We start from the raw sequence: 18106 nt of genomic DNA, 5'->3' as shown, positions 1-18106 counted from the left end.
CCTCGCACACTGTAATGGGTGGAAGGTAGGAGCCAGCTGGACTGAGCATGCAGGAGGACCTTGGATGGCTTCCCAACGACCCCCAGGACTCAGCAGAGGTCCCAGCCCAGCACCAGCAGTGTTTGGTGCCCCAGCCGATGTCCTGGTCTGGGCGACTGGGGTACCAGAACTGGGCATCGTGGTCAGCATCTACCCCACAGTGAGATGCAGACTCAGTCTGCCTTGTCGTTGGCGTAAAGGCTTTGCAATTTTTTCTCTCTTAGTGAAAAAGAGAGATAAATAACACTTATTACCTTTAGAGGAGCAGCCACCTCTTGAATCAGACAAAAGCTGGCTTACCGCATTAATAACATCCCTTTATCACCTGATGATATCTCAGGTCATACACTGAGTTTTATGGAATTTGGTGGCATCCTTGGTTTAGAGTAGTTCAAGTGAGGGTCTCTTTCTGCTCCTGCAGCAGACGGGAGTGTGAGAAACACCTTTGGCTTTTACTCTCCCTCCTCTTTTAGCAAGATTTCTTTGCTCCACAATTTCTTCATGATAAAATAACTAGATTCTCATCATTGTTCCTCTGAAGAAGTTACAGTGAAACTCTGGTAAGTGCCATGATAAAATAGTACTTCTCCAGTACTCTCACTGCGTTGTGAGATCATGTTCAGAGCCATTGGCCTGGCCTGAAACAAATGCCTGGTGTCAGAATTTAGTTGAGAACCAAGGGAATTATGGGTGTCATAAAAGCTAGAGAGAGAGAGAGATCTTCCTATTCTCGTTTGGGCAGGCAGAAAGTTCTGCAGACAGTGGCTGCAACCTGCCCTTCTGTCATTAGGGAGAGGACTTGCCTTCATACATATTTGAGTAGTATCGGTTTCTCTGTTATAGATTTATTTTTAATGTTGTGGTTAATGTTGTTTGAAAAATTGAGAAGAGGCAAGCTTGTTCAGAGGCGGCGGGTGCATGTCTGTATAATCGCACGCAAAATATAGTTTGCAAAGTACATTAGGACACTTTGGCACTAAATGCAATATTATTATAGTGATTTTTTTCTGATCTATTTGACTTGTAGTTTTAAAAGGCTGATGAAATGTGAAAAAGCTAAAATGAGGAAACCCAGAGACTCAGGCAAGGAATTGATTTCTGAATAGACGTACTTAGGATGCTCTCTGTAATTCCCAAGGCCCAGGTCTCTACACAATGGTAATGTGATAAATGAAAGCTCTGAATGTTTACAAGCTAACAATTAGGCCTCATAAGCACCAAATACCATTTTAATTCTGTGCATTGAACCTTAGCTAAATATGTTTCCAATTGGGAATGGATGGCAACAGCTTCCTTTGCTGGCCTGATAATTGTCACTGTAATTGTAAGTGCTGAGTCTTTGCAGCAGGTTTGAATGGGAGGCAGCAGCTGTGTTAGCAGGTGATAAATTCATTGCTCGGATTGGCTGCTGTGTGCGCTCCTGTGTTTCAGTATTTCTTTAATTCTGGTGCTTTCAGAGCATTTGGAGAACACAGAAGTCTCAGGCTGTGAGGAAAACTGGCCCACCCCTAAATCCTGAGACTGTGGAAACAGGCCTATACAGCTGAGCTGCAAAACGAAGTGACTAGGAGAGATTTATCTTACTGCAAATACCAGGGCGCACCTGCAGCTACATAAGAGCCAGTCGCTTGGCCTTCCTCTCCCAGCTGAGGATGTGCCCTATAAGTGCCTTTATAGGGCTGAAAGCAGAGGTAGAAGGAACCGACTCATTTAACTCATTTAATTTTTTAAAGCACATCATCTGTTTGGGATGTTGAAGCCTTCAAGCTAATGTGTCCTGGGAGACTGTGGGTATGTGATAGATGATATCAGGTATGTGCTGTGTGATCTAAATCAAGGGAAAAGGAGAAAATGCTCCAGTCCTAAGCAAAACAGAAAAGAGAAAAGGAACTGCTTGCCAAGACGAAAGTGCTCTGTGTGTCCATGCTAACTCGCTTCCATCACCCCCTTTTGCATCACCACCACAGTGCTAAAAGGAGTTTCTGTCTGGACGTGAGTGTTTTACACTTCGTCTGCCACCAATTAAAAATAATAACAAAAATGGGAACAGTCTAATTGTAGAACCTTCTCGCATTTCTTCCTTTGTAAGGCATGACCTCCTTGCAGCTGCAAATAGGTGAGCTGTCACCCCCACAGTGAGTGCTTGGAAGGTCCCTGCCTCGCTCCTGGACGGAGGAGCAGCAGCTTTTGCAAATGCAGAAAACACAGATGGTCCAGGTCACTTCTGACGGAGGCTAATGGGGTGACTAAGGAGGTGCCAAAAGTCTAATGTACACGTGCAGACATCTTAAAGCAACTCCAGCACACCATTCCAGACTGTTCTGGCTCAAAACAAGCCTTGCTTCTCAGGACCCAAAGTCCCAAATGGAAGTCCTTGCTCTTGGTGAACTTCTCCCCTGTAGCGTGAGTTTTCTACAGCTGTAAAAATGTAACTCTGTAAATTACGCATATTGTATTTATTAATTCTGACTTAAAAAGAAAAATGTGTGCACAGAGGTCTAGGCACCATCATACTCTTTCATGCTCTTTTTTCATGCTATTCTAACCCCTTTTGCATGGGCAGAGGTTACTGGCACATTTGCAAATATTGCATATTTGCCCAGCAGAGAGCTGGAGGACCATTCGTGAGGGTGCTGGGAGCTGGATGTCCAGGAATAGTGTTTAAGGAGCTGGGTGTCTGCTGCTGCTTGGGGCTGTTAAACTGAGTAACCACAGGTTTTTGAGGCTTTCTTTGTAGCACGTAAGTAGGGCTTGCATGGAGTACAGGTTTTGTGCTGACTGTCACCATGGTGCTGAGCATCGTTCAGTTAGGATAAACCATATGACTCGCAGGACATTGACTCAGCGCTTGGAGGAAACAGCAGCCACATCTGCCACATGAACAAGCTCTCTCCCCCCATCCTGGCTTTTGCTTCCCTTCTTTCTCTAATCCGCAGACCTGATTCCTTTCACACTCACACCTGTATTACACCAAACTCACCCCTTAGACTTCAGTGCAGCACGTCTAGATTTGTGCCGTTATTTTTAGAAGGTGAATCAGGCTCAATTTCAGGAGCAGCTCCTTTTTAAAAATTTAAATAGAGCAATATAAATAAATCTCTTACAGTTGCTAATACCACAAGTCAGAGGTGTTAAATTCAGATCCATCTTCCTTAAATTTCGGAGCCTTTGAGATCTGAGTCTACCCTTACGGTTCAGACTGGTTTATATATAGGACTATTGATATCAAGGTAGAAAGAATTTGGGGTGTTACACAACACACCTTTAGCGATAACAATGTTTTCTCTGCTCAAGGTAGACACGAAATCGTGTCCCCTGTGTCCTGTCACAACAACCCCAGGCAACGCTACAGGCTTGGGGATGAGTGGCTGGAAAGTTCCCCTGCAGAAAAGGACCTGGGGGTGTTGATCGACACCCGGCTGAAGATGAGCCAGCAGTGTGCCCAGGTGGCCAAGAAGGCCAACGGCATCCTGGCCTGTATCAGAAATGGTGTGGCCAGCAGGAGCAGGGAGGTGATCGTGCCTCTGTACTCGGCTCTGGTGAGGCCGCACCTCGAATACTGTGTTCAGTTTTGGGCCCCTCACTACAAGAAGGACATTGAGGTGCTGGAGCGTGTCCAGAGAAGGGCGACGAAGCTGGTGAGGGGTCTGGAACACAAGTCTTATGAGGAGCGGCTGAGGGAGCTGGGGTTGTTTAGCCTGGAGAAGAGGAGGCTGAGGGGAGACCTTATCGCTCTCTACAACTACCTGAAAGGGGGTTGCAGAGAGGTGGGTGTTGGTCTCTTCTCCCAAGTGACGAGTGACAGGACTAGAGGAAATGGCCTCAAGTTGCGCCAGGGGAGGTTCAGGCTGGATATTAGGAAAAAGTTCTTCACTGAGAGAGTGGTGAAACACTGGAATAGGCTGCCCAGGGAGGTGGTAGAGTCACCCTCCCTGGAGGTATTCAAGGAGCGTGTGGATGTGGCATTGTGGGATGTAGCTTGATGGACATGGTGCTGTGTGGTGTTGGGTGGGTTGTGGCTTGTTATTGTTGTTGTGTGGCGTGGGTTTTGTGGTTGTGGTTTTTTTTTTTTTTTTTTCCCTTTTTTTTTTTTTTTTTTTCCCCCCCCCAGGTTGGACTCGATGATCTTACAGGTCTTTTCCAACCGTACTGATTCTGTGTGATTCTGTCTCAGCAGATGGGCTAAAGATATTGCCTGTGACCTTTTCAGTTTAAGACTCACATACTCTTTTAGGAGGAGATGTGCAGATGATTGTGCAGAAAGCACAGTCAAAACGCTTACCGTCTCATTGCAAACAGAACGGCCACAAACATGGAGCAAAACGTTTGATACTGAGAGCACTTTAGTGGTGGCTCTTGCGAGGAGATTCAGTTTAGATCCAAGCTGTGCGCTGCTAGCTGCTTGGAAAAGCTTTAACTGGTCTCTGCCAAACTCCTGCAATGCAGTCCTGAATTCATCTCTTTTTTCTTTTTTTTCTTTCTTTTCCATTTCACAAGTGGCTGATTGATCGCCAAGATCTTGGAGGGAGAGGGCAAGGCTGCTCCGTCCTCCATGCGTGGATAATCCCATGACTGATAGGCTGACACTGTGGAGGGCCAAACGCTTTCTTATACCTTCCTACCTTCCCCTCTGCCCAGTGGGCAAGAAAAGCCTCACGTGATGGTGCCTCCAAACCCAGGGGCTGGAGAGACTTGCAATGAGCTCACCCATTTAGTCACTCTACACTAAATATTAAACTTGGGCAAAAAACACCTTTTCAACCAGCCCTTCCTCATGCTAAGTCACTGCCGGTGTATTGTCAAATGTGAAGTACCAGCACTGTGTACAAATCTGGAAAAAAGAGAGTAGAAGAGGAGATTAATTTCTTTTTCTGTATAGTGCAGAGCCAGTCCAATGGCTGCTCCTGGGTCTCTCATGGGTTGCAGTTCAAGAGTACTTTTTATTTTCTTTTCTTTACTTTTCTTTTCTTTTTGTTTGTTTGGGGGGGGGGGGTGTGTGATACTAGATGAGGTCTGTTGTTTTATTCCCAAGCTCAGAGTAATCCTGAAGAGGAGGATCAAGAGCTCCTCAACCATCTGCTCCCTCCAAGGTCTGATCAACTGCATCCAGAGTTCTCTAACACATTTCTGTCACTTATTCTTAAAAGCATTGGGCAATGGGGTTTCCAGCGCTCCATCTGTTCCTCTTCTTGGAGCAACCATGGGCGTGGAAAATGTTCTCCAGCTTCTGTCCTGAATCTTCCTTGTTTCCATTCAAGCTGATTACTTTTTGTCACATCCTCAGTAGACATGACGAACAACTAATTATAATTCTCTTCAGACAACCGTGGTCAGGGTGGCATCTTCCCACTTCCTTGCTTCCTCTCTTCTAAATCAGCTCATTTCTTTTGGCTTTGCCTCTTAGGTCATGTTTTCTAAGCTTGTTATCCTTAACATATCACTTACATTACTTTATCACTCTGAGGAACGGTGCCCTTCACTGGACACTGTGCTCCATCAAAGGTTGACCACTGGGTATTGCAGGAGAACGAGTCCTCTCTGCTCACACACCATTCGCTTTCCATCCCCAAGTGGTATGTTTTCCTGATATGACCTTCTCATATATCATATATATCATTCTTAAATGATATGTGGGCAGGACTTGAAAAAAGTCAAACATTGTTGGTCTCTTCTCCCACGTGACTCATGATAGAACGAGAGGAAATGGCCTCAAGTTGCGCCAGGGGAGGTTCAGGCTGGATATTAGGAAAAACTTCTTTACTGAGAGAGTGGTGAGACACTGGAACAGGCTGCCCAGGGAGGTGGTGGAGTCACCATCACTGGAGGTGTTCAAGGAACATGTGGACGAGGCATTGTGGGACATGGTTTAGTGGGCATGGTGGTGTTGGGTTGATGGTTGGACTTGATGATCTTACAGGTCTTTTCCAACCTTAGTGATTCTGTGATTATCACTGATTGCTTTTGCTGGAATTTTTCTACCATTTCTCCCTGACTAGTTAAATAACCCTTCCCTGGAGGTCCATCTCATCAGAAGGTCCAACAGCCCTCCAGAGCTAAGCCAGTAGAGCTTCCTGCTGCTCTCCATTTCAGTCTACAGTAGCCTCACCGCAAAAGTCTCTCGCTAACCCTCTGCTCTTAGCTCAGTCTGTGACCTGAGGGCACCCTTTTTGCAACGCCACAAATGGGAGGCAGGACGGTGTGTTTGCTCCATCAACTCAGGAGGCCTCTAGGCACAGGTGTCTGCTTCTCCTTTTTATTGAAAAATAACCCCCAGCTTGTTAACTGCTGTGGGACCTGCATGTATGTAGCTTATTTCGTCTGGGTCCTGGTACACAGGTGTCCACATCACAGAAACCTTCCCAGATGGTGCTTATGTTGACTCACTCACTGGAAAAGTCAAGGACTCAGTTGGGGTGAAAACTGAACTGCTTTTGTACACTTTCAAATCAGTCCTTCCAGATGGTCCTAGAAACAGTAAAAGATAGACACAGGGGTCTCAGCTCTGCGCAAGGCTCTAGACCATGTTCACAGAGGACAGTTCTCCACCTGATGTGGCCAATCTGGCAGGTCCTTGCTGCTACCTTAACATTAGCTTTTCAAATAAGACAGAAAAAAAAAAAAAAAAAAAAGAAAAAAAATGCTGAAGAGCTCAGGACACAAGCAGACAAAACAGTTGGTGGCCTTCAGAAACTCTTAGTTCTGCTAGACGGGATGCATGGGCCAGTGCTTTCCGTAAGTCACAGCACAGTGGATGGGAAATAAAGTTACTCTGTTGTAAACAAGGAGCATAGTGCAGGTGATAAGTATCGGAAAAATGTTGTTAAAATACAGGCTAATACTTATTTAGTCATTTTCTGTTCTTTGCTTGATTTTCTTCAGCTAAAAGCTGTGATTTTCTTCTCATGAAGCCAAAAAAGTCAAGACAGTCTGACAGACTGACAATGCGTTTTTCTCTGGGAAAAATCTGGGTGATGACTTCAAGACTGGGTCTCTGCTTTATAGGATGATTCCTGTATCCCACTCCTTTGTTGATGCTGTTGACTTCACTCCATCCTCCATTTCAGGTACGACAGCTTTGGGCGCCTGACCAATGTGACCTTCCCGACTGGCCAAGTGAGCAGCTTCCGCAGCGATACCGACAGCTCCGTGCACGTCCAGGTGGAAACCTCCAGCAAGGATGATGTTACAATAACAACCAATTTGTCGGCATCAGGAGCCTTCTACACCCTGCTCCAAGGTGAGTTGGGCCGCTTTCCCTCTCCCAGCCAAGCTGCACACAATGGATTATCCATCAGGAAACAGGCATCGTCTTGATAATCCCAGCACCAAAAATCACCTGCATCCTCAGCGCCCCAGAGCTCCCCACGTGCTGGTACAGATGCACACTCACACCTACTTAGCCACATTCCCTAGTGTTGTGGTTGCACTGCAGCTGTATTCTGCTTCATTCTCAGCCAGTCCCCTTGCCGTGCAGCCCTTACGCAGTGCAGTCCTCCATCATCATTACCATTATTGTTATAACAAAAAGGGTTGCATAAATCTAGCTGCGCTTCCAGCCGACCCCTTTGCTTCGTTCTCTTAATGGCTTCTAACTTAACAGTTACTCTCCTGGAACAGGCTTCCAGCTGGTTGCTGGAGATCTCTCTGATTTTTTGTTCGCTGGCTGTTCAAACATTCACAAGGCAGCATCCCGAGAAATGACCATCCCTGTCCCCAAAAGGTCTGTGTTTGAGCTAAAGGGCTGGTGTGGAGAGGCACAAAGGAGGATGGAGAGGTGGGCAGCCAGGGTAGGACTGGTGAGACCCGTTTGTGGCTGTTGGAAATGAGCACAGTTCTGCCGGTGTGTGATGGTAAGGTGGGGAAGTGGAGGATTGATGAGGTGGAGGAAAAGGTGATGAAGTGGGAAAGAAAAGAGGAATAAATAGCAGGGGAGCACTGTGCTGACATACTTGTAGGCACAGAAGTTGTAGTGCACAAACCATGCCAACCTGGATCTCCAAGTTCTGGCGGCTGAAGCCTCCTTAGTATCAGGGTGAGCCATCACTCCTGTTCCCTGGGGCTTGGAGAAAGGAAAAGGACCATCAGACTCTTTGCTTTTTTCACTCACCAGCTCTCATTCACTCACAGTCTGTGCCTGATGGCAACGGGGTGTCAAACATCGTTTCCCCTTATGAGGAACAAAGTTCTCCAAGTGAGACCAACATGTTCCAGAGTCACATTTGTTCCCACATCTCTGGGACACACATTTTCCTTCCCCTCCCTATAATAACAGCGAGCTTTCCTTAAAGAAAGTGCCTGCTATGCCTGAGCACCGCCTTTCCTGCCTCTGGAGGGGATGGCTGAGAGGATGCCAGCCCCTTCAAGCTGTACTCACTATTCCCGCAGGGGAACACAGTGACTTTCTTATTCTTTACTTCAGCCTGCAAAGCAGATCCAACCCACCCCGCCCCATCGCATCCACTCACATTAAGACGTCTGGCAACTGCACAGACACGAGGCTGGCTTTACCTCAAGAGCCTAATTAAGCAATAGAGCCCGCTGTGGGGGCCCTTTAGTGAGATAATTGACGGTGATGTGATTTATACACCCAGAGCTGAAGGCACAGTTACATAATGGTGCCACGGTCAATTATCTCATTGTACTGCCCTCCAGCATAGGGGCACTCTTGCCATTAGGACACGCAGTATTGCAAAGAGTTTAACCATCTTCAGAAGTATAAAATTACAAAACTGCTTGGATCTGAAGAAACTCACTTATCTTAAAATGAAGATCTGGATAACATTGCAGCAGAGGTGGCCTGCATCCTGCTGAGGGTGGCTTTTCCACAGGTGCTAGGGACTGTGAATTCCCAAACTGAGGTAGCTGTTTGTTCACGGCAGCACTGTAGAAACTGAAACAAGTGCCACTGGAATTGCCCAGCGATGTACTGAGCACAGCTGAAATGAAGTTGCCTTCCAAGTGCATCTCCAGCGGATGGAGCTGGAACCGTTCTCAAGATCTGTGAGTGTCTTGCTTGCTCCGTTGTTCTCCAGGGAAAATACATGTTGCAGATACCCTTTGCATGAAAGGTGCTCATGCATTTTCCTTCTGGACTCACAGCTCTGGCCAGCTTTCACAAATCCTTGGTGAACCTTTCAAGAAACCTGGATCACACTGTGAACAGGTGAAGTCTGAGAAGGCATCTTCAGAAGGTTACAGATTCCTGTAGGATGGATTTAGGAGCCTATACAGCTAAACAGGCACCTCAGGACTTCTGTGGGATTTTATCCTCCGGATTAATGACAAAGTGAGCATTTGTTCAAGGCCAAAATAGGTCACTAGTGCCCTAGAGCCAAAGCAGCATAAAATACAGCATCCAATGGCCCATGGATTTCATGTAGCCCTTGAGAAATGCCTTCCAAAGCCAGGGAAGAGTCTTCTCTTGGGAAAATGTTTAAAGTGGAGGATTTACATTCCCCGCACTGTACCACACTGCTGGTGACAATGTACCATAACCCCTCTGCGGTGCTTGTGTGACACGAAGGGAACATCACATGTCCAGTGAATTTTACGGAGACCTTCAAGACCTGCTTCCTCGTGAAGGATGAAGGAGAGAGGAATATATTAGCTGTGCAGAGATATTTCACTGATTTGATTTAAAGCGCACCTCCTACCACTTTCTCACCAACCCAAGCATCTAAGAACAAAAGCATGACAGCCAGCTGACTGCCCCCCTTCTCTCCATTTGCAGAATCAAGCGTGGAGTGGGTTTGATCGTACTGGAGTCTATGTCAAAAGACCATCAACTTAAGTACTCAGTGGTCCAGCTAAAATACTTGGATCTATACTGCGGATCACGGCTGTATGTTTATAGTGGCAAAATCCAGTGCCACAGCAGTTTCACGCCACCACTGCTGTGTACAGTAAGTTGAGTTGTGGTCCTGCTGAGATCAGTGTGGCAAGACTCCAGCTGGCTACAACAGGAGCAGGATCAGACTCACAATAATAAAGACCAACTGGTGTCAGGTTTCCTTTCCTAATTATACCAAACTGTGCTCTTTGCTGATCTGTTTCATCCAGACGAGAGATGATAATTTCGCTGTGACCTCGTTTCCTGCTGAGCTATGACAGAGCAACTAGTGAACAAAACCCAACTTGCCTCAGAACGGAAAAACAATTGACATGAATTTTTAATGGGTGTTTTTATTCACAATTAGGTATTTATGGCAGCCTGGGAGACAGAAATTGTAATATTTTCCAGCTTTTGAGGAGCTTCAGATAAAGCAGTCTTTGTATAATGTGCTTTTAAAGCCATTCTGCACTGAGCAAGACACATGCTTTCTTACCCTTCGTGAGCTCCTCTCTGCAGAGCAAAATGCCAGCTGGAGAATCAAAGGATGGGCTTTCAGCGTGCCCAATTCCTGAAGGATGTGGAAGAGACATTGTTCTTCTCTGCCACTCCTGAACTTCCAAATCCTGGCCTCAAAATCTGCTGATCTTTCAAGAGCTAGCGGAGGCCAGATGTACGGAGATGTGTGGGAGCTTAGTGCCTCTGCTTTCTCTCCAAACATGAGGACTTCGGTTGCCTCCTGAAAGCTTTCCCAAGTGAAAGGGTTTGGCTGTTGTTCGGGGAACCGGTTAGCATTAATTCGCTGTGCAATTTCCTGTCACTTGTGAGATGGTGAATAAGCTGAGGAAAGTAGGTGGCCCCACTTTTTCATATATAGTAGTGAAACTGGGATCTTTAGGATATAAAAGCATGGAAAGGTTTCAGGCAGACTGTGATTTAAAACAAATATCTCACCACCCAGTGTTTTAGCCTAGAGGAAGAGGTTTGAACCTGCGTCCTTTGCTAGGGTATTACACGGCTTTTCCACTGGTGCCTTTTTTAACCTGTGTAAGGCTTTTCTGCAAGAATTTGAGGTGCAGAACCTCATCAGAATGACAAAAGGATTGTCCATCTTTACTTTCACTGATAAAACCAATGTTTTTCTCACTGTGAGTGGGACAGGTGAGTGACAGTGCATTTGGTTACAACCATCAGAAATGCTGATGAAGCCTGGGTGAGGGAGTAAATGAAAAGGTGGAGCTGTATCACCGGGTTTGAAAAGAACTCTTTTCTGTCTTCAGACCAAGTCCGAAACAGCTACTACATCGGTGCTGATGGCTCTCTCAGACTGATGCTCGCTAATGGCATGGAGGTGGCCCTGCAAACCGAGCCACATCTTCTGGCCGGCACCGTCAACCCCACGGTGGGGAAGAGGAATGTCACTCTGCCCATCGACAACGGCCTCAATCTCGTGGAGTGGAGGCAGAGGAAGGAGCAGGCGAGAGGGCAGGTCACCGTCTTTGGACGTCGGCTGAGGGTAAGTGAGAAGCACGAGCGGTTTTGAATCCCAGTTCCCACCTCATCAATCCCCAGTCTCATGACAGAGAGGGACAGGGCTGATTTGTATTGTCTGCAATAGGGATAAGGCTGCGGGACAGAGAACTAGCTGTTCATCCTCAGTGACACAACCTTTATGACTTGAATATATCCCTATGTCTCCTTACGTGCTGACGTTCTCGTAGCTGTCACAGGTAGTATTGCTTATTTGCTTACAAGTCCTCTGCATCACTGGGAATGCATGACCTCCCATCAGACACCGCAGGTTTAACCGTCATGCCAGGCTGTTTAAGCACACAAGGGACGATCATAACTATAAAATACTGCACCAGTTAGTATGGGTATTTTCTACCTGTGCTGCTGGCAGTAACAGACTCGAGCACCAAAAGCTTTCTAAGCGTATGAGGACAGGCTGAGAGAGTTTGGTTGTTTAGCCAAGAGAAGAGAAGGCTCCAGGGAGATCTTATAGCAGCCCTCCAGTACTTAAAGGGGGCCTACCAGAAAGCTGGAGAGGGACTTTTTACAAGGGCATGTAGTGATAGGACAAGGGGTAATGGCTTTAAGCTGAAAGAGGGTAGATTTAGATTAGATATACGGAAGAAATTCTTCACTATGAGGGTGGTGAGGCACTGGAACAGGTTGCCCAGAGAAGCTGTGGATGCCCCCTCTGTGGAAGTGTTCAAGGCCAGGTTGGACGGGGCTTTGAGCAACCTGGTCTAGTGGAAGGTGTCCCTGCCCATGGCAGGGGGGTTGGACTTAGATAATTTTTAAAAGTCCCTTCCACCCCAAACCATTCTATGATTCTATGATTATTGTTCAAGGGGCAGCCTCAGAAAAATCTCTAGATGCCTGAAAATTGCTGATCTGTTGAACTCGTTGAAGGGCTGGGCTCGCAGGGCATTGCATCACAATTGCCATTGTTCCCCACAGCAAAGTGTTATAAACAGCTCCAGCCTGATGGTACTTTCTCCTCCAGGAGCGTATGGTCCTTTCTGTGCTTGAGACTGATGTATTTTGAAAACATTGTTCCGCACAATGCACCGCAGACTTGTCAGGGCTGTTTAAAGATCTTGCCCAATAAGCCTGTAATTCCTCTGCTAACTGCTGGCAAGGCTGGTAACTTGTAATAGCAAGTCCTGGGCAATCACCCTGTACCTTGCTAGTCTCAGAGTCACGGGCTGATGAGCGATTCCTGGGAAGCTGCTCAGCACCTGGCAAATTCAGACCCTTTGAGAAAAATGCTTAGTGCTGTGTAATGCCACCACAGCAAAAGGACTGCAGCTATTTATTCACACTTAAGCTTTGCAGTAAATATTAATGCTCTGGTTTCAGGATATGTGTTTCCCAGTCCTTGCTCTTCACCTCTCCCTATTCCCTGCAGCGTGACCCCTGCCACCTTGGTGTGATTTCTCCCGTCCCCCCACGCTCACACTTGTCAAGTATTGCTCTTCCCCCTCCCCAACCCAGCCTTGTCTCTTTTCCCCTTGCGTCGATAGCCTCGTATTTTGTTATCAGGAGAAAAAATGCAAACAGTAGTGAAAGCTGAAGCTGCTCCTTCAGGGGAACCGCTGTATATCTGCAGATCAGTTGGCATCACCCTTCTTGTTTGGTTTAGTCTTGGGGTTTTTATTTTATTTTTTTTAATATTCAACAAAATTATCAGACAGGTCTTTTTCTGAAAGGAGAGAGCCTTCTGAAATCTGCAGCTGTGTCACAGCTATTTGGTGTTCAAAGCAGTTTCCACTCATTTAGCCGCAGCTCAGCTGCCCGTGTCAGTTTTATCTTCCAAAATTTTCACAGTAGATTCAAACGCAGAACGTGTCTTCGTTTTATGTTGTACCGCAATTGGAAAAACACTTGCAAAATGAGTTTTCAGGCTGGTTACTTGTGTCCCTATAAATCTGCCAGCATTTATTCACATTTTGAGCCTATCGGGACCCTTCTAGTGAAGCAGAAGAGCATCTTACATGGTTGAAAGACTCAGTTATGGCTCTGTTCAGGGGTTCAAAGTAGCTGAGGGTGTACAAGATGTTTTAAGCTGCCTGTCTGTACCTGCATGGCAGCACCTGCACCCCGAAGACATAAACCTGCAAGGTGCTAATTGCCTCCCTGGGGATTGCCCGGCATTTAACATATTCAGTGTGTCATGTTCTCCTCTTCCCTCATACCAGTAATTGCTGCTTTCCCTGGCAAGGGAGAAGCTTAGGGAAGTTAAGTTCAACATTTTTTTGTTCATTTTGGGAAATGTTATCATTTTCTGCCATATGTGAGTAAATCACTACTTTCCTCCTCCCCTCACCCAACTGCTTGCATGAGATAGCAGCAAAGACGTGGTGCTCCGTGGGGAGAGAGCATGCCCAAAGAGCCTGCAGCATCACTCCATGAAGCCTTTGAGACGAGGTGAACAGGATCTGGCCACTCTAAAAGAGGGAGTTCTCCTGAAACCAGCATCCTTTCTGCTGACATTGCATGGATCCACATTTTATGCGTTGTGGCCCTTCCTCCCATGGTTGCAGGGTGTTCTTGGGGACTGACAACCTGTTGCCATGAGCTCAACCAGCCCCCAGCACGAGGCCAGTTCCACCCACTGCCTCCTTGACCCTCCCTAGGAAATAATACAATGCACTTGTTTCTTTTTGCAGAGATAAGGCACAGGGCAGGGACTTCTGCATGGATGAAGGGAAAGGGGCCAGCCCTGATGCCTTTTTCCCAGTCCCATCAATGCTGACCTGGCTCTGCACTTGGCCAGGCAGCTGTAAAGCAGCACAAATACATTAAAGCAGCCCCTGTCTCTTCTATCCCACACACTCCATGGAAAGTTGTGATGCTCTGATCCACTGACCCAGCAGTGAGATATCTGCAAATTGTGGCTACGAATTCAACCCATCACTGGCCAACAGCAACACAAAGTCCATCTGCAGTGAGAGCGTTAGGCAAACACTGCTCCAAGGAAAAGAGCTCCTTCCTTTTTTTTTCCTTTTTTTTAAAAAACAAAGTTGAGTTTTTCAATAAAGAAGGATGTAAAATAATCTCTGACAGTGGAGCAAATAGGACAGCCAAAAGAGACAGACCTGCTGGCTCAGCTTATTTATTTATTTAACCATGGAAACTCCTGTTGTAAGTCACTTTGTTTTTCCCAAGACCTTGGCAGCAGGTTAATGGTGGCATCAAGACCTAGTGTCCCAGGCACTCCCCAGAACCAACGTGACCTTAGGTCTCTTAGGATATGCTGCTAACCATTCCTGGTGTGTTGACTAATGAGGACAGTCCAGCATCGTCTCCACAATTTCTGCAAGGTGTTGAGGTCTGGATATGGCCACCCCAACAGTTTTAGCAATTCGCTGGGGAAATTGCTTTGTAGGCAGCTATTTATCACATGGATGTTGGCTCCTGGAGTTCTCATTGCAGAAGTATTGTTTGCCCTCCTCTGCTGAAGGTTGCCAGAGTATTTTCATGAGAAATCTTCCCTTTTTGTGCTCTTGTGCTCCCAGGGAGATCAATGCATGTTGTTTAATTATAATTTAAGCTAAAGGAGCTCCATAGGAAGCATTGGAGAAATTAGAGATGGTTGCATGTTTATCCTCTTGCTTTTCCAGAGCAAACTAAGGGATTGAATATTAAATTTAGTCTCTCACACATTATAGAGGAGACATCAAATACACTGTGGATTTAAGTTTACCCTGTCTCAATCCTGTGCTGTTCACAAGCCTTGTCAAATGCTCTGAGGGGCAAAAGCTTTTTGCAGGAGCTTTTCAGACCCCATTCCAGGATAAGGACTCCGGGATGGCACCTTATTGAGCTGCTCACCATAAAACACAGTTATTGGACTGAAGCCTGCAGCCCTGTCAGTTCTCCTGCAGAAAATTCACTTCTATTCAAGGCATGCCCTTGAACAAGGATGAAAAAGATTTAGGCCCTGTTCAGAGGCTATCTGGCAGAGTAGGGTTCACTTTGCCCGTCACCTTGAGGGGTGGCTGTTGTCACTGCAGCACTTCTCAAAGTGAAGAGACATTACACGAGAACCCAGTAGAAAACAAATAAAAAAAAAAATCGTGAAAAGGGAGACTGGTTCCAACTAGTCTCGTGGAAATTGCTTGCCAGAGCGTGGGGAGGGTGGAATGACTTAGGGCACCAGTAATGGGATGCAGAGATTTGGACTGAGTTTAAGAGCTATCCTGGGACCTGTTATTTGGTCCTTCCAGCACGGTGAACGGCACTGCTGCTGGCGTACAAATCCGGGAGGCCACTTTCAGCCTGGATTACTGTCTCAGCCCTGGAAGAGCTCTTTCCAGCTCTCTTGGCAGAGACCAGTAGCAGAAGAAGCTGCAGCTGCCGGGCTGGAGCTGCTCCGTGAATAGATGGAAGGCAAAGATGCTATTTCTTCCTGCTTTGCTTTTTTTTTTTTTTTTTTGCAAGCAATTGCCACTTCGGTTTCTCTATTTATAGCAGCAGCACCTATGAGATATCAAATTGCTCTGCTAGTTACATGTGTGCATCTGTACTTAGAGATTTAATACCTTTTAATTATTTCCCAGCTTGCCTGTTACAGTGGGCTGTTGGCTGATTCACTCTTTCTCCCATTGCCCATTTACATTCTATTTTACACACATTTAATTGGAGCATTATCTACCCTTCCACGCTGTTTCTTTCCTCAAGTCATACCCACCTTTTACCATTGTTATGAATAAGTTGGAAATCATTTTTGCACTTGCCTCCTCTTACATCATCTTCACACTTACGTCATGGCAACGATTCCTTCTCTCTTGGCTGGCCACACGCAGCCTCAGCTCTCTTCCACATTTTCTCAGCTGTGCTTTTGCCTCTTCTGACCCCAGCTCCTGAGATGCCTTCTTTTGACTTCTGATTTTGCAGTGTCCCCGTTCTCCAGGTTTCAGGACAGACGTCTGCCCACGCAGCACAAAAGCACTGCAGCGGTCCTGCCTTTCCCTCTCCCGTTCCTCCAGAGCTGAGGAACCCCTTCTCCATTGGCTCTACCACATCCTTTCTCTCCTTTCTCTTGCTGTTTAGCTCTCAGATACTCCCACATCCCTCAAAATATAGTGGGAATTCAGTCATACACCCTAAAGTAATGATCAAGATCAAAGCTAGACCAGGGCCGAGAGCAGTGCTCAACAGTGTCAGCTTTATCCCAAGCAGCATAAGGCAGTGTGTTAAACTTGCAGTCTGAAGACCTCGCAGCAACCTGCAAACCCTGGTTTATTGACTACAGCTGAAGGGCTGCAAAGGGAACTGAAAACCAAGCCAGCTGTTGGGAGTTTGAAACTCATCCCAGAAGAATCTGCACCCTTCTAGAAAGGAGGGGTTCACCAGCTGAAAGAGGTTTGAAAGTGCTGGGATGGAGAAAGAGCTGTCTTCGCTGGCAAGCTCATACTGGGAATGGGGGGTTTTCATCCTTGCTCAGTATTTTGCTACTGTGATGATGTGGCTATGTAAGTCTCCTTGCACACAACGTGAGTTATTGCTGTGCGCTACAATCCCTGAATCAAAATGTATTCCTGCTCCTACCTTTGAAGTAGGTACCTTTGATCTTTGGAAATGCAGAGGCAGTGGAGGTAACAGGAGTGTGATTATGCAACACCAAATAACACCAGGACAATGAAGTTAAAACTCCAGCTCTCCCAGAAAAGTTCCTGCTCTGTGTAATATCTACAGTGGTCAGGGCCCTCATATTTCATCTCAGGGGAAAGGCTTAACCTCCAGTGCCTGCAGTATAAAAGTAAAGTCAAGTCAGAGAAAAACTCTGTTTTCCACTATGTTGACACAACATCCATCTTTCTTTCTACAAGTACTGTTTTTTGATGTGCATGAAAGCAAAAGACCATATATCCCAGGCTTGATAAGCAGAGTACCTTGCAAATATTCCTTGCAACAAGTTGTCATTACATCTTCTGTAGGTCTATAATCACATCTGCTGTAGCAGTCCTAAGCCTAGGTTTGGGATATGGGCAATATTCCTTCACCGTGATGATGTTTCAAAAGTACCCTGTTTTTCTGCCTCTCTCCTCACTGAAGTCAACAGAAGCAACATTAGGACAACTCTTTGCTTTGAAAATTGCCTCTTATCCAGAGGCAATGAACAGTTGGATACACTCCAGTGTGGTCTAAAGAGTTGTTTGGTGAAACAAAGCTAGTCTTTGTAACTTAAACTGTTTCCAGCTTCCTAATTCTCCGTCTCTTTCCTGTAGGTTCACAACAGAAACCTGCTGTCTCTCGACTTTGACCGTGTGACAAGGACAGAGAAAATCTATGATGACCACCGCAAGTTCACGCTCCGCATCCTCTATGACCAGGCAGGGAGGCCCAGTCTCTGGTCACCCAGCAGCAGACTGAATGGGGTCAATGTCACCTATTCCCCGGGAGGACACATTGCAGGGATTCAGAGGGGCACGATGTCAGAAAGGATGGAGTATGATCAGTCTGGCAGAATTACATCCAGGATCTTTGCTGATGGCAAATCATGGAGCTACACTTACTTGGAGAAGGTAAGAATCCTCTTATCGCTGAGAGATGGTGCGTTTGGTGCAAATGGGCTTTACTCCTTTGACTTCAGTACAGCTACGCTCCTTCATATCAGCTGATTTATGGTCCTTATGGTCCAATACTCCACTTCTGCCTACGCTAAGGTGCACATAGTAACCTTGATGCCAGACCACCAAAGAGCAATTGAAAATAGCCTGAGAA

General features: G+C 46.3%; 1 protein-coding gene across 3 annotated transcripts in view; it reads left to right on the top strand.

Moving 5' to 3' along the window:
* The window catches only part of TENM4 (teneurin transmembrane protein 4), a 360992-nt gene that overhangs the window by 324061 nt on the left and 18825 nt on the right, over positions 1-18106 (top strand). For all 3 annotated transcript variants that reach the window (XM_059822505.1, XM_059822500.1, XM_059822492.1), the window contains 3 exons: positions 7104-7276; positions 11149-11384; positions 17611-17907. In XM_059822505.1, coding sequence (XP_059678488.1) covers positions 7104-7276; positions 11149-11384; positions 17611-17907 — 706 coding nt within the window. The remainder of the gene's footprint in view (positions 1-7103; positions 7277-11148; positions 11385-17610; positions 17908-18106) is intronic.

The sequence above is a fragment of the Gavia stellata genome, chromosome 1, assembly GCF_030936135.1.
Source record: "Gavia stellata isolate bGavSte3 chromosome 1, bGavSte3.hap2, whole genome shotgun sequence".
Classification (NCBI taxonomy): Eukaryota; Metazoa; Chordata; class Aves; order Gaviiformes; family Gaviidae; genus Gavia; species Gavia stellata.
The sequence above is the reverse complement of the archived record's forward strand: the minus strand, read 5'-3'. Positions and strand labels throughout refer to the sequence as shown.